Source organism: Anolis sagrei, chromosome 3, assembly GCF_037176765.1.
Source record: "Anolis sagrei isolate rAnoSag1 chromosome 3, rAnoSag1.mat, whole genome shotgun sequence".
Lineage (NCBI taxonomy): Eukaryota > Metazoa > Chordata > Lepidosauria > Squamata > Dactyloidae > Anolis > Anolis sagrei.
Genome location: NC_090023.1, coordinates 126,884,483 through 126,911,237, shown reverse-complemented (window position 1 = coordinate 126,911,237; position 26,755 = coordinate 126,884,483). Strand labels below are relative to the sequence as shown.

Here is a 26,755-nt window from a genome sequence, read left to right as displayed (position 1 = left end):
TCATTTTCCCATTTTACAGAAAAAGATTGTGTTCCTTGCCCACCAAAATCTTAGAAAATTTGGGTTTTGCATGCCTTCAACATTTCGAGAACTTTCACGTCTCTGTTACTGATTAAATGGTTCAACAGTTGGGCTATAAACTATCATGTGGTTAAGTTTTTTTTCCGGTTTAATATTTGGGATCCTCACAATAAGATTATGTGTAAATGTTTTCTGGGACATGTACTTACATGCTGGTGGAAGCATGTGTCTTATATGGCTAAGGGAACAAAGCTCCCCTAAATGTTCTTAAGATATTAACCTTACATCCCCATCCTGTCTCGAGCGTTATGGTGAAATGTTTGACTGCAGTGTGTATAACTATAATGTTTGATTTTTTTCACGATTGCCAAAGACTACAGTCACTATTGTATTTTTATAGTGGATCAACAACATAGAAAAGGATCAGATGTACAACAAATGGCCTTCAAGTTTTCAAGAGCTTCTTAAACCAGCATATGCAGGAATGATGCGGCAGATTCGACGCAATTTGTACAATTTGGTATGTACTGGGTTAATAATAATAACAACAACAATAATAATAAATCTTTATTTATATCTTATTTTCTCCCTCACAGGACCCAAAGCGGCTTACAACATATTAAAATAATGGAAACAACAATCCAAATACATCAATGATAATGCATTATTGAACAAATTGCCTATAGATGTTTTGGGAAAGGCACACAGGAAAGCGGCCAGCAGTGGGGAGAGAGGATTATCCCTTTCCCAGTTTCACTGAAATACACCATTCCAGTAATGGAAGTCCACAGCTGAACTGCACCAATAAGTGCTTTTATCTCTTAGAAGTCATTCTTCCCATGACTGCTTGTTCCTCAAGAGTGAAGCTCCTTTAAGAGGCTTAACACAAGGTTCTCATTCCTCCTGTGCTGCTCTTGTTTTTGTACATTGCTAGGTTCAGCGGTCAAACTCTGAGGAACGTGATATATCTAGGAGGAGTTTCCTTATGGGTGAGTTGTGGAAGCGGCAACTCTGCCACAATATATGGATAAACCTTTTACACAGAGAATCTAGGGACTAACTCATAAATTCACATATTATCTGCAAATGTGTTAATGCCTTCAGTATGCTAGTACCACTTCTACTTGGTGAAAGCATTTAATTAGAAATATGACTGGGGAGGTCATAAAGTCCATCCACACTGTAGAATTAATGCATTTTAACACCACCCTGACTGCAAATCCTGGAAGTTGTAGTTTTGCAAGGTCTTTTCCCTTCTCTGCCAAAGAGGGTGCCCCACTTACATTCAATCCCCATTTTTCCATAGCATTGGACCATGGTGGTTAAAGTGGTTTCAAACTGCATTAATCCTACAGTGTAGAATCATAGAGTTGGAAGAGACTTTGTGGGTCATCCTCTGCCAAGAATCTGGAAAATTTCATTCAAATCATCCCTGACAGATGGTCATCCAGCCTCTGGCTAAAAGCCTCCAAAGAAGGAGCCTCCACCACACTCTGGGGCAGAGTGTAGATTCACCCATAATGAAAACTAGATTACTTCTTACTGTAGAATGTGTTGACATTTTAAAAGTTAATGTAAATTAAAATGTCTAGTCTCAGTGAAAGGCATCACGATGAATGTCTCTCCATATGCCTCATCCTGTGGAGTAGGAACAGTCTCTTACGTCATTGATTGCTGCTAATCTGGAGAAAGTAGTTGTGTGAAGACAAACACTAACAGCTTTTGCTTGGGATAGAGCAAAGTTCAGACTCTTGCCGTTAGCTCATTAAAGAAAGGAAACAAACTTGTTGGCTTTTAAACAATGAAGCAGATTTTATCCTTTTATTTAGCTTTTCTTTTGGCTTGTGATTGAATTTTCAACGTACGCAAGTCTGCCACCTGAGATTGTCTCAGTGCTTGTCTGGAAGTATATCCATACAGAAAGTCTTTCATACAGCTCATTTAAAAGTGTTTATGTGACCCAGGGTATTTCTTTTCACTGTAATAAGCCTTTTCCTCGCCACTATTTTCTTTAGTCGATTGAAGCAGCCTGCAGCCATTTGAGAGAGCCAGCCTGTGGTGGCTTTGTCAGTCAGTCCACGCCTTGGCCAAATGAATGAATACAGTTATAAGAATTCATCCCGAGTTTCTGTAATACTTGGCTGTGTGAGTTTGAGCATAAGATGAAAAGTTTCTGTCTTAAAACAGTCAGCAAAAATGAAAGTAATATATATATAGCATTAAGCAGTAGTCATTTTTTCCAGAGTTAAAAAATCCAGGCAAACTATGGTTACCATAATATATTTTAAATATTGCTTCGTCTCTGGTTCCCCTCTGCATAAAAATTGCAATTAATCAGTGGTTTACTTCAGAGAGTGATAAACTGACATGGTTTTGGGTGCCTCTGAACAAAACTAGAATGACATTTTTACCATTTGTCATCTACCACTGAAACTTTTACTACAAACACATCTGTTCCAGGGTTGAGTTAAAACTTGTGAATAGGCTTCTTTATTGTTTTCCTTAGATATCACTAGGAACATGGGAGAGTCTTCATTCTTTCTGATAGGATGTGAACTAGTTCTACTGAAGTGGTAAATCTGTGTCTAGACTGTCACTTCTGGTTACATCTGGAAGAAATTCAGCTCAGTACAAGAAGACTCTCTCTACGTAGAATCTAAAAATGCCAGGTGATCAAACTACTTTTTTCATGCCAACAATTCCTTGTACAGAGTATATTTGGGTGGTGGAAATCCAGTCATATTCCTCACTTCCATGAGAATAAGTTCACTTGAACATTCATAAAGCTGCCCTTCTGGACTAGGGTAGCTGAACAAATGCATATGCACGCAGTCCCCAAGTGACAAACATTTGATTTGCATCCAACTCATAGTTAAGAATGGGGGTGAGACAACAGGTAGCAAGAAGAAATATACCCATTTGTTGTTGTTGTTTATTTGTTCAGTCACTTTTAACTCTTCGTAACCTCATGGACCAGCCCACGCCAGAGCTCCCTGTCAGCCATGGCCACCCTCAACTCCTTCAAGGTTAAGCCAGTCACTTCAAAGATACCACCCATCTATCTTGCCCTTGGTCGGCCCCTCTTCCTTTTCCCTTCCATTTTCCCCAGCATCACTGCCTTCTTCAAGCTTTCCTGTCTTCTTATTATGTGACCAAAGTACTTCATCTTTGCCACTAATATCCTTCCCTCCAGCGAGCAGTCGGGCATTGTTTCCTAGAGTATGGCCTGGTTTGATCTTCTCGCAGTCCAAGGCACTCTCAGAATTTTCCTCCAACACCACAGTTCAAAAGCGTTTATCTTCCTTCGCTCAGCCTTCCTTATGGTCCACTTCTCACATCCATAGATTACTACGGGGAATACCACTGCTTTAATTATGCAGATCTTCGTTGCCAGTGTGATGTCTCTACTCTTCACTATTTTATCAAGATCGGTCATTACTTTCCTCCCAAGAAGTAAATGTCTTCTGATATCCTGGCTGCAGTCCATGTCTGCAGTAATCTTCGCGGCTAGAACATACAAAGTCTGCCACTGCCTCCAGGTTTTTCCCCTCTGTTTGCCAGCTATCAATCAGTCTAGTTGCCATAATCTTGGTTTTTTATGTTTAACTGCAACCCAGCTTTTGCACTTTCTACTTTCACCTTGGTTAGAAGGCTCCTCAGCTCTTCCTCACTTCCAGCCATCCAAGTGGTATCATCTGCATATCTAAGTTTGTTAATGTTTCTTTCAGCAATTTTAACTCAAGCAAAAAAATTACCCCTAGGAAGGGAAATTCACTTCTGAAGGAGTTATCATGGGGAAAAATTGTCTCCACTGAAGCTTTTGCACCAAGACGTGTTTCCACACAACCCAACATTTTCAAACTCCAACTGTCACAGGAACACAACGTGCGGTGAAATCTTCTGAACAGGGGCACGGACAGCAAATCATATGTTAAAGAGGTGCTAGCCCTTCCCTATGCTATCCAAAATGGAAAAAGAAAGATTTTGACTGGAGTCTTTTGACTGAAGAAACTCAAATCCTGGTACAAATCCTGATACATGTGTGATCTAATGGCTTGTGAAGAACTGGACTCAAATGGCTAGATCTGCATGACCTGATGTTTCTCTTGCACTTTTGTGCTCCTTTTCAGTGGAGAGAGAATATTAAATCTGCCTCAAGGGCAAAAAAGAGACGGTACAAATAATAATGTTGGACCTGTGATTGCTTTTCCTCTTCTGTTAGGTCCTTTTTCTTGATCCTGTCCGAGAAGAAGCAGCGGACTTTATAAAACTTGTTGAGGTAATCTACAGTCAAAAAGTACCTCTAAGGTAAGTTGAAACTGGGATCTTCATATGAGGTGTTTCTAGTTCTAAAGCTAAGGTAAAAAGACCATGCAATTAGGACAGTTTCATCCCTGATGGTTTTCCAACATAGGTGTAAACTGACGTGGAAAGGAAAACTAGAGCTGTGGGAGATAAAATCTAAACGGAATGTCCTTTGATTATACTTTCCCTCTGAGTGTAAACTTTGCAAAATAAGGCATGGGTAACATTTTCTCCTTGGTATGAAAGTGACCTTTGAAGGACATTTTTGAAGCATTTTCACTGCAGTTTTTTTCAAATTGTATGCCATTCTGTTATCATTTCTAAAGCTTTCAAACAGAGTTATGAACGATGGAGCAATAAAAGTAATTGCATGCATTCACCAAAAATACTGAGGTGATTGTGCTCCATTTCTGGTTTTGTCTTTTATACCAATCTGCATAATGGTTGCAAAAGTGTCAAGTGTGAAACAGTTCATATTTACCTCTTAGCTCTAGAATTAAGAGAATATTCATGGTAAGAAATTGCTGGCAAAGCACAGGAAGTAACCTAGCAAATGACTTCCTGAAATTCACCTTCAGGAGTCTGGTGGAGCTTGAGACTCATTCACATTACAGAATTATAGTGCTATTATCTCATTGTAACTGCCATTGTTCCATCCTGTGGGATCCTGGGATTGGGAATTGAGGGATGGGCTTTTAAAATTTGCAGCCACAGAAGCCCTTCCAGTGTCTCTCTAAACTCCAGGATTTTGTAAGAGGGAACCATAACATTAAGAACAGAATATTTCTGTAGCATGAATGTGCTTTTGATAACTAAATAAGGGTCTTGATAATTAAGGGTACATTTAGAAGAAGGCTAGGATAGATGGGGGTCTATATGTATAAGTGTTAGACCTTGGAAATGTTATTTTATGGAACACAGCTCTGACACACCCCCACGGGAAGTAGTACTTTAAATTTGTTTTATGTTGTTGCAGTTTTATATTGTATTTATTTATTTTATATGCAAACAGCCTATGATCTTGAACTGTTACTACAGTAAGAAAATGCTGGTTTATTTTACTAAATACAAACAATGAGGGACATTGAAGAGACATTTCAAGCTCAAGATTCAAAACTATGAATAATAATCATCATCATCATAGTGTTGTTACCCTCCTTTTATTATACTTGAGGCAGGGCACAACACAATTAAAATATATAATCATAATAAAATATACTCAATAAAAATATATTAAAACATCTTTTTATAAAATGCACATATTAAAATACCAAGAACAAAGATTAAAACACAATATACATGGAATGTGATTTTAAAATTCATAATATTATGCAACACAATTTTCTTCCTTTGTTATAAATGCCATTTCCTCATTGGTTCTGTCATAAAAACAGAACAAATTTATCAAACTGCAAAAAACTTGTTTTTGTGGGTTATCCTGTAGCACATTTTGCTATAGATTTTCAATAAATATCTCATAAAGTCTCGACCAATTAAGCATAGTTTGTAGCAGCCACAAAAATGAATTTTCTAGAATGTAACAGCTACTTTCAAAGAAAATACTGCACAATTAAACAGGAAATAACACTTTAAAACCAGGAATAGGAAAACAAATCCAATTTTGTTACATCGCGTTACATTGACTTTTTGTGTGTGTCAGGAGCGACTTGAGAAACTGCAAGTCACTTCTGGTGTAAGGAAATTGGCAGTCTGTAAGGACGTTGTCCAGGGGACTCCCAAATGTTTTACCATCCATTGGGAGGCTTCTCTCATATCTCCACATGAGAAGCTGGAGCTGACAGAAGGGAGATCACTCCGCTCTCTGGTTTCAAACCGTTGACCTTTCGGTCAGCAGTTCAGCCAGTACCAGGGTTTAACCCAGAACCATCAGCCATGACTTAGCATTACATCTGAACTTAGCCAATTTCAGTTTGCAAGCCGTAGTTTGGCTGGAACTGTCATTCATTAATCAAATACAGTTAATTCTTACTTGCTATTGCATATAATTCGTAAACACAACTTGATTGAGAAGAGTCATTACATGAGAGTACAGGTTGGTTACAAACATTTGCAGTTTGGATTGCATACAAAGCTGAGTGTTGAGCTGGAAAAAAACCACACACACACAGACAAGTAGTCAAAGCCCAGTGTACTTGTTCTCAAGCCATGAAGTATCGTTCCTATATGGAATGGTCAGATGTAAGGCTATCCAGCCCTACTTTTATATTTCTATAAAAAGTAGGGCTCCGTAGACCTTAAAAGTATGAGTCAAAACTTAATAAAGTTACTTTTTTTCAGACAGCAGCTCCCAGAACCCCCTTAAGCAGTGTGGCCATGGTTGCTAGGAGCTTCTTGGGGTCATGATCCAAAATAATGAGTTTTCCCAAGCTCTGCTGAAAATATATAATGTTTGAAATAATGAGGTACATTATGATGCAATGAGCTCACTTTAATATTTTAAATATTGCCATTTAATTCTTGATCTTGGTATATTTGTCATTTGAACGTGTGGATTTAGTTGGCATGCCTTGATCTGTTTTTGATGTGTTCTTATAAACTTTGCTGTTCCTAACAGTATTTTTACTTTCCCTGCACAGGATTGGATTTGTTTTCATTTTAAATACTAATGAAGCGGTTGATGGAAATCTTGATGCGGGAGTAGCTTTATGGAGAGCTTTTAACTACGTAGCAGATGAAATGGATATCCCTGAAGCATTTGCCGCCATGATAAATGTTAGTGCTTATAAACAGATACAAATAATGCTTTACTCAAGGCTGCCCTTCCTTTCCTGCAGGTACACAGTAGCCACAGGAGAGTGCCTCTCAAAACAAGAAGGAACATAGAGTGATAAATTTAGTTTTAAAATACTGTTTTTCTATTAATTTCTGTTGTCATCATAGCTGCAGCTTTATGGGTTGTTTTGAGAATGAAGAGGGGCACATCGTGTTATACTGCATGTGTGTAGATGTGCACCCACAACTCCTATTCTCTCAAACATCTTTGCCTTCCTTAATGGGCTACAGACACTTTCCCCAATTTAGGATGCCTCTGAATTAGATTATGGCATAATTAATTCAGAGACAAGAAGAAAATGGAAGGTAACTTAAAATAAATGGAGCAAGCAGGTGAAGGCAAAAGAAATCCAAAGCATCACTAACTTGGTTGCTAAAGAAGCGTGTGCATTTGTGTATGAGAATTTCCTTTCTGAATCCAACAATTATAAAGATTGTAAAGCATGACACTAGGCAATGATACTAGGCATTGCAAGGAAAGAGACTGAGACTACAAATCCCTTTGGGGTTTCAGAGTTATAATTCAAAGCGTAACATGCCCACAAGGGACTGTGGTGGTGCAGCGGGTTAAATTGCTGAGTTGTTGACCGGAAAGTCAGTGGTTTGAATCTGTGGGACAGGGTGAGCTCCTGTTGATAGCCCCAGCTTCTGCTAACCTAGCAATTCGAAAACATGCAATTGTGGGTAGATCAATACTCACTTCCAATGGGAAGGCAATGGCGCTCCATGCAGTCTTGTTGGCCACATGACCTTGGAGGTGTCTACAAGCAATGCCTGCTCTCCAGTTTAGAAATGGAAATGAGCACTACCCTCCAGAGTCAGAATCCAACTAGACTTAATGTCGAGGGAAACCTTTACCTTTACTAACATGTTCACATTCTGCTTAATAGAGTATATATTGACTTGTTCACCAATTTGTGACACTTCATGTTTAGAACAAATAACAGCCAAAGAGTAAAGAAATGGATTTAACACACACACACAACTTTATTTGGGCAAATGGCAGATTCCTGAAGGAGGATGGATTCTCACTTGAGGGGAGGGGGAATAAAATCTATTTTTCAAATCCATTGGTCCAATTCAGAAGCAACAGAATAAAACAATGATTCTGTTGTTAAATTAAATTCTTCCACTTTATTCAATGCTCTCTCTTTTTATTGATCGTGTATGTATTTATTTTGCCTTATTGTTATTTTTGGGCTTGGCCTCATGTTAGCTGCCCAGAGTCCCTTCAAGGAGATGGTAGCGGGGTATAAATAAAGTTTACTGTTATTATTATTATTATTATTATTATTATTATTACTTTTTATTTTAGTTGATACATTCTGTCAATTAACAAAATTTTGCCATTCAAGTCTTATCTCGGTATACATTATTCCAAAAGTAAATTTACTTTATATAACACTTTATACATTCCTTAGATGTATATCATCCATTACCCATGACCTTTAACCCACTGCGCCACCGGGGGTTCCGGGGAGATAGGGCAGGATAAAAATAAAGTTTTCATTCATGCATACATTCTTAATTTTAATAGCTGTGCTAGTGATTTCTAACATGGCTGCGTATTTAACCATTCACTTGTTATGTTGGTCATCTAGAACAAAACAGAGTTATGAGATAGCTTTATTGTATAAATATTTCCCTTGGTCGCTTGATTCATTTCATGGCTAGTAGAGAAAGAGCCAAGATTGATGGGCACAATTCTGTAAAAAACAAATGGAAGTTTTATTCTTTCTTCAGTATCTCCCCCCCACCCACCCACCCTCTTAATGCAGGGAGATGAATGTGATGGATGAATTTAAGAGGGAGAGTTCATAGAAGTTTAATTGGCTTTAGGTATTAAAGCGTACCATCTCTTGGTTAGTGCTCAAAACTGAGTAATAAAATAAGCTGGATGGGTCTGTGATTGGGTGACAGAAGCCTTTAAAATCCACTTCCAGTGGAGTAATAAAAAATTAATATAATATGAATACATCAGTTGAATGGGTTATCTCATTTCTTTATCTCTCTCCCTCTCTCTCCCTCTTTTAATTAGATGTACCATGAAATAAAGGATGGAGGCGTGCTTTCTGTGGAGCACGTGAAGCGTGTTCTTCGCAGCGGATTTCCTCATGCTGACATGCAAGAAATCCTTGGCATCCACTCTGAATATGATGAGAAGAGAAAGGTAAAAAGAGTAGATCAGTGGGAAATCTGATGAAAATGATTCCTGGTTGCTGTAGGGTTTTTGAAATAGAGGGTACACCAGTCCATTTAATAGAGGACCCACAAATCCATTGGCAGTGTTGCATTCGGTATTTGTTCAGGATTCAGAATGGCAGGTGTCTGAAGAGATTTCCTAAACCCCAATACCAGTGACATAGCACAAATCTTCTTCTGCCTGGACTTGAGAGCTCCTTCCCAGATAAATTAGGCTGTGCCATTATTGCTAGATTTCTTGTGAGTGCTCAAACCATATTATTCCATTTGGCCTTTGGCTTTTAAAACTGACCTTTAAAGGTTGTTCTTTTGTACATTATTTTGGAAACTTTGTAGCAGACAAGTGCTTAAAAATGTTTCTAAAAATAATAATTAAAATAAATGGATAGGGTTACATTAAAATTATTCTCAGTCACTTGGGCTGGGCTTTAGCACAGCGGGTTAAACTGCCAGATGCAGAAAATCTTGTTATCGAAAGGTTGGCAGTTCAAGCCTGGGTTGGAGTGAGCTCCTGCTGTCAGCCCAGCTTCTGCCTACCTAGTAGTTCAAAAACATCAATGTGAGTAGATAAATAGGTATCGCTCTGGCGGGGAGGTAATAAAAGGCGCCCATGTGGACATGCCAGCTATTCAATCAGAACGGCATCTACAGACAACAAAGCTCCTCGGCATGGAAGATGGAGCAACAGCACCTCCCCATGGCCGGAGTTGAGCACAGCTTCCAGATGCTGGAGATAGGGAAAGAAGGGAAAAGCTTTTACCTCAGTTTATGTACTATCTGTCTTTGTTAATTGTATAATGACATTGAATGTTTGCTGTATATGGGTTCTGTAATCCACTCTGAGTCCCCTTGGGGGACATTATTATTATTATTATTATTATTATTATTATTATTATATTTAAATTCACTCTAATGCATGCACTTCTTAGTAAACTTCAGAATATGTTTGGCAGGTAATATTCTATACAGTTGGATTTGCCTGACGAAATCTCCCCATAGACCAGCGTTTCTCAACCTGGAAGTCGGGATCCCTAGGGGAGGGTCGCGAGGGGGGTGTCAGAGCGGTCACCAAAGACCATAGGAAAACACAGTATTTTCTGTTGATCATGGGGGCTCTGTGTGGGAAGTTTGTCCCAATTATATCATTGGTGGAGTTCAAAATGCTCTTTGATTGTAGGTGAACTATAAATCCCATCAACTACAACACCCAAATGTCAAGGTCTATTTTCCCCAAACTCCACCAGTGTTCACATTTGGGCATACTGAGTATTCGTACCAAATTTGATCCTGAGTTATCATTGTTTGAGTCCACAGTGTTCTCTGGATGTAACTGCACTACAACTCTAAAATTCAAGGTCCATACCCACCAAATCCATTCAGTATTTTCTCTTGGTTGTTTTGTGTGCCAAGTTTGATTCAATTCCATCATTGGTGGAGTTCAAAATGCTCTTTGATTGTAGGTGAACTATAAATCCCAGCAACTACAACTCCCAAATGACCAAATAATTTTATGGTTGGGGGTCACCACAACACGAGGAACTGTTTTTAGGGGTCGCGACATTAGGAAGGTTGAGAGCCACTGCCATTGACTATGATAGGCTGTTTTTCCACTGTACACCATGCATGTCTTCAGACCTCTTTCTCTAGAGGTTTTTAAAATGAATGGCCATCTATCAGGAGTGTTTTAATTGTATTTTCTAATATGATAGAATGGTCTTGGACTAGATGTCTTTGTGATCTCTTCCAACACTATGATTCTGTCACCTAAACTGCAACACTATGGATTTTGAATTGTTTTATGCCTATATTATTTCATATGTTCACCTGGCAATGACTAGCATTTGTTTTTGCTTTCCCGAATACCTTTCTGGGAAGTTGTAAAGGCATAACAAATCCACTTGTCTCCTCTGATCCTGACCCCCGCCCCATGCAGGGATGTTTGCGTTCATTGTCTGTTGATATCTCGTCACTTCTCTGTAGCAGTCAGTTCCATTCTGTGTAACAGTGACATCTCTGATCTGTCCAGGCAGGAGCAGTGTTTTATAAGAAGACTGGCCTGGGTCCATTGCCCCAAGCTCTCTTTAATGGTGTGCCCTTTAACAGAAAAGAGATGAATGTCGCAGAGCTAGAGACCTCGCTCCTGAAGATCGTGGATGCCACAGAGTCCTTCCAGCGGGCAGTGTTCATGGTATGCTTAGCATTACTGTTTCCCCCCCCCCCCCACAAAGAACATGCACTGGAATATTGTCCAGCACATTGCTTCAGTGGTGCTTATATTCTACATCTTTCATAATGAGGTGGCTTGGAATTAATGTGCTGAAAATCTAAATGGCATCATTATTTTAATTTGCAGTCATGATTTTAAAACCTAATATATAACGATTATCCATGCTTTAGAATTTAACTAAGCTCTTGTTAATCTTCGAGCCATGGTACAAAGATTGATATGGGTAGGAAAGCATGGGCTGGATACGAGATGCCTCTTTCTGCATTTTCTTTTTTCTAGAGAGGAAGAGTATCTGTTAAATTTATAATATTTGAAAGATGACATACACGGACATTTGTGTTCTAATTTGCCCACAATTATCATAATGTACCATATTTCCTCTAATGTAATGTGCCCCATTTTGGGCCATACTATGTCTCGAAAATTAAGATGCACATTAGATTCACTTGCAAACTTGAAAAACACAACTGATCATGTGAGCAGTGCTGAAGATGAAGTTGTTGTCTGTCATATAGTGCTGTATTTTAATTGAAACACCAGATAATAGTATATACACTTGACATTTTACAATTTAAAAAAATTACTTACTTAATTAGGCGATCCCTTGTAGCCCAAGGATGATGGCCCTCCAAGTGTAGTGGCGGGTCCGTATGTGGCTGTGGAGACCTATTCCTGACTAGCATGTCTTTCCATAGTAAGGGCATCAGTTTCCAGGTGGAAGGCGGTCCCGGTCAGGGTTGGCTTGATGTGCCTTCCTCTTGGCATGTTTCTCTCTTTTGCCCTCCATTCATGCCTCTTTGAATTCCACAGCACTCCTGGTCACAGCTGACTTCCTGTTAGAGTGCTCAAGGGCCAGGGCTTCCCAGTTCTCAGTATCTATGCCACAGTTTTTAAGGTTGGCTTTAAGCCCATCTTTAAATCTCTTTTCCTGTCCACCTACATTACATTTCCCATTCTTGAGTTTGGAGTATAGTAACTGCTTTGGGACATGATGATCAAACATTCAGACAACATGGTCAGTCCAATGGAGTTGATGGCGTAAGAGCATCACTTCAATGCTGGTGGTCTTTGATTCTTCCAGCTCGCTGACATTGTCTGCCTGTCTTCCCAAGAGATTTGCAGGATTTTTCAGAGGCAACGCTGATGGATTCATTCCAGGAGTTGATGTCTATAGACAGTCCATGTTTCGCAGGCGGATAGCAGGGTTGGGAGGACAATAGCTTTATAAACAAGCACTTTAGTATCTCTGTGGATATCCCAATCCTCCCCTTCATTCAGAAAAATGCTGCACTCGCAGAGCTCAGGCAGTGTTGTATTTCAATTTCAATGTTGACTTTTGTGGAGAGGTGGCTGCCAAGGTAGTAGAAATGGTCAACATTTTCTAATGTTACACCATTAAGCTGTATTTCCGGCATTGCAGAGGGATTGGCTGGTAACTGCTCAAAAAGTACTTTTCCATTTTTCCAAAGAAAATATTTGATTACAATCTATTGTGAATGTCTGTATATAGTCCTTGCTTTTGTTTTCGCTTGCTTCTTCAAGGGTTGCATGTTTTAATTTTGTTCTCCTTAGTATATTACTAAACGTTTGTCAAAGGATAGTGGGATGTTTTTGGTGTTGAATTTATAATAAAAACTCAGTGTTATAAAGAGTGCACTTCGTGCCGTAGCATGTTACTTTCACCAGCATTATTATTATTATTATTATTTGGCTCCAAGGTTTTGAAAAGTAAGGTGCACGTTAGATGTGATGGCCCACTAGATTCACTTAAATAGAGTATGTTAATAAGGTTAATTCTTGACCTTAGGCAGCTTGGAGAACTGGCAGGTTGCAAGAAGGAGGCCTAAATCCCCAAGCAGAAAATCCATCAAACAGTTGGGCAGGCAATTGAGTAGCAGCCAGGAGTGACAATTAAATAAAAGCCATTGCTCACAAGCCTTTACAGCCCACCAGTTCAGGAGTGCCAATGATGGAGACACCCTGCTATCCTTTGCATAATCATAATCCGGGAAACTCGCCAGCTAGCGGTTCTAGGCAGCTTATCGATTGCATTGGTGGAGAGCATAGGCCTGGAGGGTACCTCTGCTATCCTTGACAAGTCCTGACAATATGAATGTATAGAGCTTCAGATGAGAGTGAGAACTGTATTTAATCTTAATATATCAAGCGGTTTAGAAATTGGAGTACGCCTTCTATTGTTGTCTGCACAGGGTTTGCTGAATGATCACAAAGATGCAGTAGACTTCATCATGGAGCAGCAGAATGTAGTTTCACATATCAATGATAAAATTCTCAGCACAGAAAGGAGATACTTGAACTTTATATCCCCTTCAGGTAACTATTATCATCTATTTTCCTTTCTCTTCTTTCTTGGTCTCCAATCTGTTTACATATCCTATGTTAACAAGGTACATTTTAATTATTCCAGTTCCTATAGATACACATGATTTTTCAACGTTTTCCTTCTTGGATTCTCAAGATAAGACATTTGTTGTCACAGAAAACATGAAATATGTGTCAAGAAAAGGTAGGTTTATTTTTATTCAGTTGTATAGGAAATCATGGTACAATTGTAATGGTTAACCATTGGACATTCACCCTAATTGTTGCTTTCATCAAAGTATCTTAGGGCCTTTCCATACAGTCCTATATCCCAAAATATCAAGGCAGAAAACCCCACAATAGCTGCTTTGAACTGGATTATCTGAGTCCACACTGCCATATATTCCAATTCAAAGCAGATAATGTGGGATTTTATTCATCTGTGTGGAAGCGGCCTTAGATTCATGGTGAAATCAGCTTGTTAAATTAAAATCCTGCCCTCAGAAGCCATGCACCATCAAAGTCACACATTGGTTAATTTGCGGATGGGGAATCGCCCTTAAATCAGTTCTTAATCCTGATTCGTAGCCAGTCCATACTCCATTTTTGCATTAACCATAGCTAGGAAAAAGAATCTAAAAGCTTTACTCTCAATATCTAATATGTCTTATGAGTAAACAATTTGCAGAAGGAATAGGTCTGTGGTAGACTAAACCATAAATTTACCCAGATTACAAAATAATTGAACTATAGATAATTATGTAATTCATTTGGTTGATCATACAGTGTAGCTATTTCTTCCTGCTTTGGTCTTCCTTTAACTTAGGTATATGTGTTTTGGATGAAATATTCATTTCTAGAAGGCACTTTTTTGATGTTGTGAAGAAGTTACAAACTGAAACTGTAACATGGCATGCAAACCGCAATGATCCTTGGTTTATTATTATAAGCATCAAATGCGTCATGGAGGAGGGAGAGGCTTCCGTTAACCGAGGAGCCCCCATAGAAGTCGTGGTGGGGAAGGGGAGATACGGGAAAAGGAGACCTTTAATTCGGCCTAGGGAACGTGGAACAACATTAGTAATCCCAAATCGGTCTCCTGATACGGTAAGTAGGTGTAACCAGGATGGCGGTCCCTCAGGATTGAAAGTGGTGCTATTGAACGCCAGATCTGTCAATGGTAAAACAACTTTCATCCAGGATTTAATCCTGGATGAACGGGCAGATCTGGCGTGCATCACAGAGACCTGGCTGGACGAAGCTGGAGGTGTAAACTTGACCCAGCTTTGTCCACCCGGGTTCTCTGTGCAGCATCAACCGAGATCCGGAGGGCGGGGAGGCGGGGTTGCAGTAGTCTATAGAGATTCCATTTCTCTGACCAGGACCCCCATCCCGCAGTCAACAAATTTTGAATGCGTCCACCTGAGGGTGGGTGACCGGGACAGATTAGGGATTCTGCTAGTGTACCGTCCACCTCGCTGCACTACAGTCTCCCTACCTGAGCTAGCGGGGGTAGTCTCGGACCTGGCATTGGAGTCCCAACGGCTGCTTGTGCTGGGGGACTTCAACGTCCACGCCGAGGCTGCCCTAACGGGAGCGGCTCAGGACTTCATGTCTACCATGGCGACCATGGGTCTGTCCCAACAAGTATCTGGCCCCACCCACAGTGCTGGACATACATTGGACTTGGTTTTCTGCCAGGGATGGGAGGAAGGTGGCGGTGTTGAGGAGTTATCCATCTCTCCGTTGCCATGGACCGACCACCACCTGGTCAGCTTTAGACTTACTGCGCCCCCTAACCTCCGCAGAGGTGGAGGACCTATTAAACTGGTCCGCCCCAGGAGGCTTATGGATCCGGAAGGATTCCTGATGGCTCTTGGGGATTTCCCCGCCACCTCGGTTGGTGATCCTGTTGATGCCCTGGTCGCTCTCTGGAATGGGGAGATGACCAGGGCAATAGACACGATCGCTCCAGAACGTCCCCTCTCAAGTAGCCGAACTAAACCAGCTCCTTGGTTTACTGAGGAGCTGGCGGTGTTGAAGCGAAAGAAGAGGGAACTAGAGAGCGTGTGGCGTTCGGATCCGAGCGAGCCAAACTGAACACGGTTTGTGTCCTTTTTAAGGTCATATGCCGCGGCAATAAGAGCCGCAAAGAAAACTTTCTTTGCGGCCACTATTGCGTCTGCAAAGAACCGTCCGGCTGAACTGTTCCGAGTTGTCAGAGGCCTTTTAAAACCCACCATTCAGGATGGGTGCCCTGATGACGCGGCAGCTCGCTGTGAAGCTTTTGCTCGGTTCTTTACAGACAAAGTCGCTTTGATCCGCTCTGGACTGGACACCATATTAACGGCAGTCTCTGAGGATGTAACACGAGCATCTGCTTGTCCGATTTTGATGGATTCATTTCAATTGGTTCAAACTGAGGATGTGGACAAGGTGCTTGGAGGAATGAGAGCTACCACATGCATCCAAACCCCTGCCCATCCTGGCTTCTAAAGGAGGCCAGAGGGGGATTGGCCGAGTGGGTTAAGGTGGTGGTTAATGCCTCCCTTCGGGAAGGCATTTTTCCAGCCAGCTTAAAGCAAGCTGTGATAAAACCGCTGTTGAAGAAACCATCACTGGACCCCACTCAATTGGTAAACTATCGGCCTGTTTCCAATCTTCCCTTTTTGGGCAAAGTCATGGAACGTGTGGTGGCCTCACAACTCCAGGCATTCTTGGTAGACACGGATTATCTAGACCCGGCACAGTCTGGCTTTAGGCCGGGACATGGTACTGAGACAGCCTTGGTCGCCTTAGTGGATGATCTCCGTCGGGAGCTCGACAGGGGGAGTGTGTCCCTGTTGGTGCTACTCGACCTCTCAGCGGCCTTCGATACCGTCGACCACGGTATCCTTCTGGGACGCCTCGCGGGAATGGGTCTCGGAGGTACTGCTCTGCAGTGGCTCCGGTCATTCCTCGAGGGTCGGTCTCAGAAGGTGTCACTGGGGGACTCCTGTTCTACCCCACAACCTTTGTTTTGTGGGGTTCCTCAGGGTTCAATACTGTCCCCCATGTTGTTTAACATCTACATGAAGCCACTGGGCGAGATCATCCGGAGTTTCGGGGTGCGGTGTCATCTGTACGCAGATGATGTCCAGCTCTGTCACTCCTTCCCACCCGCTACTAAGGAGGCTGTCGAGGTCTTGAACCAGTGCTTGGCCGCTGTGACGGTCTGGATGGGGGCGAACAAATTGAAATTGAATCCAGACAAGACAGAGGTACTCCTGGTCAGTCGCAGGGCCGAACAGGGTATAGGGTTACAGCCTGTGTTAGACGGGGTCGCACTCCCCCTGAAGACACAGGTTCGCAGTTTGGGTGTGATCCTGGACTCATCGCTGAGCCTGGATCCCCAGGTTTCGGCGGTGACCAGGGGAGCATTCGCACAGTTAAGACTCGTGCGCCAACTGCGACCGTACCTTGGGAAGTCTGACTTGGCCACGGTAGTCCACGCTCTGGTTACATCCCGCCTTGACTACTGCAACGCTCTCTACGTGGGGTTGCCTTTGAAGACGGCCCGGAAGCTCCAATTAGTCCAACGGGCGGCAGCCATGGTATTAACAGGAGCAGGGCGCAGGGAGCACACAACTCCTCTGCTGTACCAGCTCCACTGGCTACCGATTAGCTACCGAGCCCAATTCAAAGTGCTGGCTTTGACCTTTAAAGCCCTAAACGGTTCTGGCCCTACATACCTATCCGAACGTATCTCGGCCTATCAGCCCACCAGGACCCTAAGATCTTCAGGAGAAGCCCTTCTCTCCATCCCGCCTGCTTCACAAGTGCGGCTTGCGGGAACGAGAGATAGGGCCTTTTCTGTGGTGGCCCCCCAGCTTTGGAATGCCCTCCCTACTGAAATAAGATCAGCCACCTCGCTAATGGCATTTCGGAAAAAACTGAAAACTTGGATGTTCGAGCAAGTTTTCAACTAATTCCGATGTGATGATGTTTTGATCATGGACTAGCAATCAAGGATAACGAATTGGATTACGACTTTAACTATGAGATGTTCCGGTCTGTATTGGTGGCCCAATACTATGTATGTATATGTATGTATTTTTATATTTTATTTTATATTTTTAAAGTGAATATTGTATTTTTAAATATGTTGTAAACCGCAATGAGTCGCCGCACAGGCTGAGATATTAGCGGTATACAAGTGTACTAAATAAATAAATAAATAAATAAATAAGTCACTGAACTAGACTCTGTTATTCAAATATGTTTCATACTGTTTCGCATGCATAATACACCTTTGTATTTATGATACACATGTTCCCATGCATGATAATATTATTTGTGTGGCTGTAAAACTTGTTTTGACTAGTTGTTGTGCTGACAAAGTTATTTCTTATCATTCCTATTGATGAGAATGGTCACAATTCCTGGTACTTGCCATGGGCTGTCAAAATGCAACAATATATCTGCACCGGCATTAAGATCAATAATATCCAATAGATGTAAAAATACCCCATGAAGAGTGGGAGAGTAGGGTCAATGAACCTGTGGCAATAAAGTGATCCTAATAATAATATAAAGTGTTTACATCTCACTTCCTCTTTCCCAAAGGAAACTCCAAGCCAATAAGAAATGCATGTTATGTTGGCCCATAGTGGTATCTAGAAAAACAGTGAAGATATAAGGTTTGATGTTGGAGCATTCAGGTCTTGTCTTATGATTAGGGGCAGGAATCTGGACTTTACAATTTATTCAATGCTGCATGTGACCAGGCAGCCTCCAGTACAGCTTATCATTTTTGCTGCTATTGATAAGCAGATGGATACTTTGGTTGTGCCTTTCTGTAGATCCAGGAAATTATATACTTTTATCCTTTGAAGATTTAGCAAAATGGCCCCTTCCATTTTCATCCCATTCATATTTCATATTTGGGTTTAACCCTTCATGAGAAGGTAGGATCTACTGCACTTAGTAGCACTTGTCTCAAGTAAACAATTTTCATTATTCTCCTTCCAGGTTTTGAAGAATTAGTGATTGGCATACTGAGAAGTGGTTCAGGGGTCTTCAAGACATAGTTACATTCTTTTAATTGAATTTCCGGGTTTTTTTTTCTGTATATGGTATACTAACTATGTGTGTGTAGATGTCGTCAAGTGATCTGTTGATTTGTGGCAACCTCATTCATTTCATAACCTTTTTTTAAAGCAAGGAGTACTCAGAGATGGTTTCATCAGTTCCTTCTGCTGTAATCTAGCCTGCAGCACCTGGTATTCACTGTTGATCTCCCATCTAACTTCTAACCAGGGTTGACCCTGCTTAGTTTCCATGATCAGGCAGGATCTGGTGCCTTTGGCATATTTAGGCCCACAGAGTATACTAGCTGCTAGGCTAGTAAGCATTAAAATAGCTTTGAACACACAATTTCCAAGTTTCTGATCTGCTCTTGCATCTTTGCATTCTGCTCACCAGTCTTATATCTTATGAAGAGTGAAAATGTTTGACCTTGGCTGTATTTTGCTGTTCTTTTCAGATGAAGACATAATATATCCTGTTACCATATGGATTGTTGCTGATTATGACAGGCCAGATGGGAGACAATTGCTTTTGACTGCGCTGAAACACCTGGTCAGTTCCTTAAAACTACTTTGTGCAGAGAGTATGGCCTGAAACCAAGCACTGGCTCCAACTAGGCTAAACTCATGGAATCAGTGAGATTTTGCTTTACATTTTAAAAGGCTTTATTTCCTTGAAAGATACCTTTTAAGGAATAAAACAGACCTGTAAAACTTTAATGACTAATTCTTGAAGGGGCGTTGTGGGATTTGTAATATCTTACAAAAAGAATCTTGCCAAAGAGACCTTGGATTCAAAAAAGGCAAAGAAAGCTCTATGCAGCTGAAAGAAATTAGGGCATACAAGAGAGACTTATTTGCTTGTACAATTTTGTATTTTCTGTAATTAAACCATGTCATTATGTTATTGGGCTGGAATTCTGTGAATAAGTTACACACTTATGACTATTTGGTATTGTTAGTAGATCAATAGGTACCACTCCGGTGGGAAGGTACGGCGCTCCATGCAGTCATGCGGGCCACGTGATCTTGGAGGAGTCTACAAACAATGCCGGCTCTTCTGCTTAGAAATAGAAATGAGCACCACCCCCTAGAGTCGGATACAACTAGACTTAATCTCAAGGGGAAACCTTTACCTTTACCTTTAGGTAGCCCCTGAATAGAGATTCTGAAAGTCTTCCAATCCTCACTTACTAGTAAAAACCACTGTGTTGAAGAAGGGTCTGTCTATGCCTTCTAGCATATGAAGTCTGTGCCCACAAGGGGAATTGGGACATGGACCCTGATTCTGTCTATCACACCAAAGATCTCCCAGTGGTCTGCTTCCTGATCAATGAGAGCAGACCCTCATCAATCACAGCTACTGTAGAACTGAGGATTGGGATTGGCATGACTGTGTAGTGCCATAACTTTGATATTTCCACCTTTGTTCCTTCTCCACATGATTCTGGCTTTTCTTTTTTCTGTTTTGTTTTAAAGGCAGCATCTGGATTATTTGATCCACCTGACCCATAGTGAATCCAGTCCCTTCACAAAGCTATAATACCATTATGCCTTTAAGAGATGGTCCGGATCATTGCCTAATAAGTCTCTCCAATTAAATAATTCCGCTTACTGCCTGGTGTAGCAGACTGAGATTTTTCCTATCCTTTCATGATGTCAGAGAAATAAATATTTGTCCCTTTGTGCTCTTAAAGATGGACTGGAAATGAATAGGCCATGTTAGTCTAACTTTGTCCCATTGATTTCATCAGGGTGAAAGCTTGCCTAACTTAGTTTTGAATCCATCTGTACCTGAATAATCAGGTTCCAGTTACATGTCTAATGGTATCTAATTGTATTATTATCCAATTAAGTTCATTTGGAAGGCTTGGTCTTAGACTTGTGTGCATTCCTCAGCCAGGACTGCTTTTTAATAGCTTTCTACCAAAACATTGTAGTATATGTTTGTCTTGGTGTGGCTTTTCCTGTCGTGGCTGGAAGGGTTTGGGGATGATGTATTGGCAAGTATTTTAAAGATCTTTCTTACACCTTTTCTTTCTTAATGGCCCTCCTGTTTGCTGCAGGGAATCACATGGCTGACTACCTGTGACACTTCCCTAATATCTTATATCACGTTCTTAGAAGAGAAGAACCGGTTCATATTTTAGCAAGAAAAATGTCTTGTTGTTTGGATACCAGTACAAACATAATAAATTAAATGCAGGCTAGCATGTTGGTTTTTACATGTTGCTGGATTTCAATTCCCATCAGTCATAGCCAACATAGCCAATAGGGAGGTATGATTGGTGGCGTACTCCATTCAGATATGAAGGGCTATATTTTTGCAGTAAGATGTGAAATGAAACTGTGTGTTAGTCAAGAGCTAAGAGGTCCAGCCACTTGTTTCTCCGTGCTGTTTGTCAGTCTTTTTTCATATGTAAGTATGCTTTTTCGTTGTTTATTGTTGTCGGTGTAAACATTTTGCACCCTGTAAAGTTTAAATCAATCCTAAAACACCATCCTAAATATCTGTCTCTGCCAGATATCAGGGGTGGGGATTTTGGGGTCCAAGGATCCACTGTTTGGAGAACCGGTGCAAAAAATCAAAGAAAAAAAACTGTAAGATTTCTAAGTCCAGGAATTTGCTTTGAGCTCCAGAACAACATGGAGCACACAGTTATTTCAAACACAAAAAATGCAAAACGTCTGTTCCAGTAGTATAATTTAAGGCAGGAGAAGCAATGAGTTATTTTGCTCTTCCTAAGACTAAACAATTATGAGACAGAAATGCTCTCTGATCTACTAGAAATTGCCCCCCAATTTACCAATAGTTCAGCCATTTGTTGCCTATTCCCCCTATTCAGAAGATTTCACCTTACTTTCTGTCCCTGTGATCATTGGAGTTTGAAACACTGGTTTGTTGTGTAAACAAGGATTATGAGAAACCTTCAGTGGAGACTCATTTTCCCATGATAACTCTTTTAGGAGTGAATTCCTTTCCAAGGGATAGATTTCTCTCAGTTCCTGTTGTCTCACCCCCGTTCTTAACCATGAGACATTTGTACGTTGAACTTTTGTAATTCGGGCACTGCCTGTACGAAAATGAAACAAAAGGACAGACATGTACACAAAAAAAAAAATACTAACAAACAAACAAAGACAAAGCTTTGATCTCTTACTGTAGACTGATATTTATCTCTCTTTAATCTAGTCCCTTTAGATGCTATTAGATAATTATGATAAAGGTAAAGGTTTTCCCCTGACATTAAGTCCAGCCGTGTCCGACTATGGGGCGTGGTGCTTATCTCCATTTGTAAGCCGAAGAGCCTGCGTTGTCCATAGACACCTCCAAGTCATGTGGCTGGCATGACTCCATGGAGTGCTGTTACCTTCGCGCAGAAACGGTACCTATGAATGTAGTCACATTTGCATATTTTCGAACTACTAGGCTGGCAGAAGCTGGGGCTAACAGTGGGAGCTCACCCTGCTCCACGGATTCGAACCGCCATCCTTTTGGTCAGCAAGTTCAGCAGCTCAGCGGTTTAACCCACTGCCCCACCAGGGGGATTATTAGATAATTAGATAATTAGACTTTTATTTTTAGTAATGTTCTACTAATTCCTAAAGCCTATAAAACACAACTAGAAAGTCTCAGTCTTGCTTGGAAAAATATTTATCCTTCGTCAGCCTAGCTAATTTGTCTATCTCAACCAAATCGTAGACCAGAAGTTGTCATCATTCTTTATCTTCCGTTCTCTGGGCATGTGTTTGCCTTGCTTTTCTCTTTCTCTCTGTATGCCAATCTTATTACTAATCTGTGTTTGTGTGTTTCTAACATCAACACAACACGTTTAGACAGCACAGCATGAAGGAAGCATAATTATTTTATCACAGAGCACCATCGCAATTGTCACTTTATAGTGTAATGCAGGTTGGAAAAAGCTGTGTGGCAGCTGCCCCAAGGAGCCATCAGTATTAGAAAGTTCATATGAGAAGAAGGAAAAATGAATGTCTGCAAATGCATTTGTTTCAGATCTGGTCTCATGACAGTTGGGGATACAGATGGACAGGTTAACCAAGCCTTTTTGGAAGAAGTGGTTTTTGAGAAAGCGTTTGAAGGAAGAGAAAATGTCATGACCTAGGACGGAGTTCCAGGCAGTGACTTTATTAATATACAAGAATGTGAAATCTTTGTTTGTCTTACAGAAAACGAGCAGTCATGTGCAGTTTGGGATTGTGAATAATCCTACCTCAAAAATTACCGAAGAAAGCACTGTCATTGCAAGGGCAATCCTAGCAGCTTTATTAACCCAGGAAAACACAAGCCTGAAAAACTTTCTCAGCCGGATTCTTAAAGAAGAAACAGCAGTGGCTCTTACTACAGGAACTAAAATCAAGAAGTTTCTTGTGCAGGTTAGTAGTTTGTTTGCTTGCTTGTTTATGCAGTCAATACATAAATCTCTCTTTTTCTCAACAAGGCATCCAAGACAATTTACAATATAAATTAAAATAAAGTACAGCCAAAATCCTAACAATAATAATAAAAGGTTTTTAAAAGCCATGAAATAAGTCATCCTAGTATAAAACAATTTAAAACACATTTAAACATGTAATAAAGAAGATATGTGCCCCATTAAAGCTGACCTGCCACAACCAGCTAATAGCCAATTAAATAAAAACGTATGTCTAAATAAAGGGCAGCGAGGAACCAACTAAGCATCCCATGGGAGGCATTTCCACAGCCTGGAATTTATCCTCACAAAACAGGTCATGATGGTGGGGGCACTTTGAGAAGCCTCTCAGCTGAAAATCTTAAAACTTGGGGCTGGCTCATATAGAGAAGTAGCGTCATTCAGACATTCTGGAACCAAGCTGTATAGGGCTTCATGGGCCATAACTAGCATTTCGAGTTCTGCCAAATATGACAAATGCCAGACTGTTGCCCTTGTAAGTCCATTCAGGTTGATACTGTCAAGTAGTCTTTGAGCAAAAATTATCTGTTGCAGAGCCTGTCTTTCCACTCTCTGTCAACAATAAAATGGAACATTCTTTTAAATAGGATCTATAACACTATGTGACAAAATTTGAAAAATGTTCTGTTCCTGGTTTGAAAGAGTTATTTCCTGTTTACTTGTATGGTACTTATTCTGAAAATACTGTATACATTCAAGTATAAGCTGAGTTTTTCTGCCCTTTTTTAGGCTGAAAAAGTCACCCTCAGCTTATACTCAAGTCAAGGTTATTTATTATTTTTGTTGTTGTTGTTGTTGTTGTTGTTGTTATTACATTTATGATTTTGCTCTATTGATTATTATTATTACATTTATTGTTTTACTCTATTTATTATTATTATTATTATTATTACATTTATTACTTTTCTCTATTGTTATTATTACATTTATGATTTTACCCTCAGGGAAATTGGGCGGAATACAAATTAAGTTTTTATTATTATTATTACTCTATTATTATTACATTTATTATTTAATTCTATTATTATTACATTTATTATTTTACTCTATTATTATCATCATTGCATGTATTATTTTACTTTATTATTACTGTTATTATTACATTTCCATTATTTTACTCTCTTTATTATTATTGGAAGGATATGTAAACTGGGAAAACGTATTGACTCGAGCATAAGCCGAGGATGGAAAATGCAGCAGCTATTAGTAAACTTCAAAATAAAAATAGATACCAAAAAGTCACATTAATTGAGGCATCAGTAGGTTAAATGTTTTTGAATATTTACATAAAACTGTAATTTCAGATAAGATTGTCCAACTCTGATTCAACCATTATTCTAACCTTCATCAATGTAAATGTGCTTTTTGTGATAAAATTAGGTGCCTCAGCTTATATATGGGCTGGCTTATACTCGAGTATATACGAGTAACTGTTATACTCCAGAAACTTCATTTTTGTGGCTGGGGAATTGCTGTTATTTCCTTCCATCTAGGCACTTCGTTTGTAATTTTCCTTAATAAAAATATGCCAGTTTAAACCTTTTAATGTGTAGACCACAAAAACAATTTTTTTTGCAGTTTAATAAACTTTTTCCATGTTTTCATGATAGAACCAATTGGGAATTGACATTTATAACCCAGGAAGAAAAATTGTGATATATAGTGTTATCTGTTGAAGAGCCAAGCTGGACAGGGCTTCATGAGTCATAACTAGCATTTCAAGTTCTGCCAAGTTTGACAAATGCCAGGCTGTTGCTCTTGTAGGCCAATTCAGGTCGATACTGTCAAGTAGTCTTTGAGCAAAAATTATCTGATGCAGAGCCTATTTTCTCTTCCCCCCCCCCCTCCCCTGGGCCAACAGTAAAATGGAACATTTTTTAAAATAGAATTTCCCCATAATAGGACCATACTGTGCTATTACACATTTATGCAACAAAGAGAAGTTTGTTGGGAAACCTTCTTATTGCAGAGCTAGATTTTTACATTCAGCAGAGATTTTGTCTGTGTTTTGTTTCATTTCCTGGACCACATTTCATCTTACACCTTCTGTTCTAGGGCATGGATGGGGATTCATTTGAGAAGAAATATCACTCAATGGGTGTAGATATAATTCAGGCTCATCGGATATTTTGTCAAGAGGTTCTTCGGCTGCTTCCTGGGCAAATGGCTACCATCAGTAATGGAAAGGTAAGTCAGGAAACATTTTCTGCTTTCACATCTTGATTATTTTCTCCCCCTCCATTTGGAATGATTCACTGAACTGACAGCATTGCTTTCTTACACTCAGTTCAGTGAAGAAGCAGTATCAAGAAAAGACATGCCAAATACTTTTTTTCTTCAGTGATGCCTGGGTGGTATTATCTCTCCTCCCGAGAAGCATCCTCCCACTTGGAAGGCTGAAATGTCTTCTTTCACTCCTCCAAGCAGAGGAACTTCCTCAACATTTTAGATCTGTCACTCTCCTTTCCCCCATTTCACCCTTTTAGCCATTCTTTCTCTGCTCTCATTTTCTTCAACACCTTCCTTAATTATTCTACAACAGTAGAATAATAAGAGATGTAAAACATACAAAAACATAGAATCATAGATACCTCATGGGCCATCCAGTCCAACCCCCTGTCAAGAAGCAGGAAAATCACATTCAAAGCACCCCCTACAGATGTCCCTCCAGCCTCTGCTTAAAAGCATCCAAAGAAGGAGCCTCCACCACAATCCAGGGAAACAGTATGCATCTATATAAGGCTACAGCCCAGCAATAAGATATATCAAAAAGAAAGAACAGAAACAATAACAAAGCCCTGCTCTGCATTTTTTTGTAGGTGGTTGAACAACCATCTTCTTGGTTTTGGTCTCTCTCTCTCTCTCCCCCCACCCCCCAATTGGAGGTTTCAAAGGTCAGGTCTTCCCAGGTCAAGTTAAGAGATGTCATCATAACCTTTCACAGAATTCAGGAGTTTGGGTGCTTTCGGCAGAAGATAAGGCCACTATCTAAGGAGAGGTTCTGACCCATTGAATGCATGCTTCGATTACCCAACATTGATGTCCTTCCAAGAGCGAAAAGGTCTTCTTTTTTCACATATTTTGGAAAGAACTCAAAAGTGAGAGAGGGAATACAAATGCCATTAATGCTCTTGAGATCTGTCCAAACACAAACATGAAAGAGATGCAGGTCACATTTTTCAGAAAAGATGGACTGGTAGGGATCTTTTTTCTCTTCTAGTAGCAAAACCTTTTCTCAGGATAAAGAATTAGGATAAAGAGAAATCCTAGCATCCTTAAGAAGTTTATGGCTGGCTATTAAAGCCGTAAGTTTCCAGTCAAATAAGAAGTATGTGGCTATCAGTGGGTTTTTATAGACAGTTCAA

At 40.3% G+C, this 26,755-nt stretch overlaps 1 protein-coding gene across 2 annotated transcripts in view; it reads left to right on the top strand.

The window, feature by feature from the left end:
- UGGT2 (UDP-glucose glycoprotein glucosyltransferase 2) overlaps positions 1–26,755 on the top strand; it is a 116,322-nt gene that overhangs the window by 56,432 nt on the left and 33,135 nt on the right. For both annotated transcript variants that reach the window (XM_060769484.2, XM_060769485.2), the window contains exons 13-22: positions 422–541; positions 4,244–4,329; positions 6,924–7,059; positions 9,158–9,289; positions 11,348–11,509; positions 13,759–13,882; positions 13,977–14,075; positions 19,395–19,489; positions 23,125–23,331; positions 25,446–25,577. In XM_060769484.2, coding sequence (XP_060625467.2) covers positions 422–541; positions 4,244–4,329; positions 6,924–7,059; positions 9,158–9,289; positions 11,348–11,509; positions 13,759–13,882; positions 13,977–14,075; positions 19,395–19,489; positions 23,125–23,331; positions 25,446–25,577 — 1,293 coding nt within the window. The remainder of the gene's footprint in view (positions 1–421; positions 542–4,243; positions 4,330–6,923; positions 7,060–9,157; positions 9,290–11,347; positions 11,510–13,758; positions 13,883–13,976; positions 14,076–19,394; positions 19,490–23,124; positions 23,332–25,445; positions 25,578–26,755) is intronic.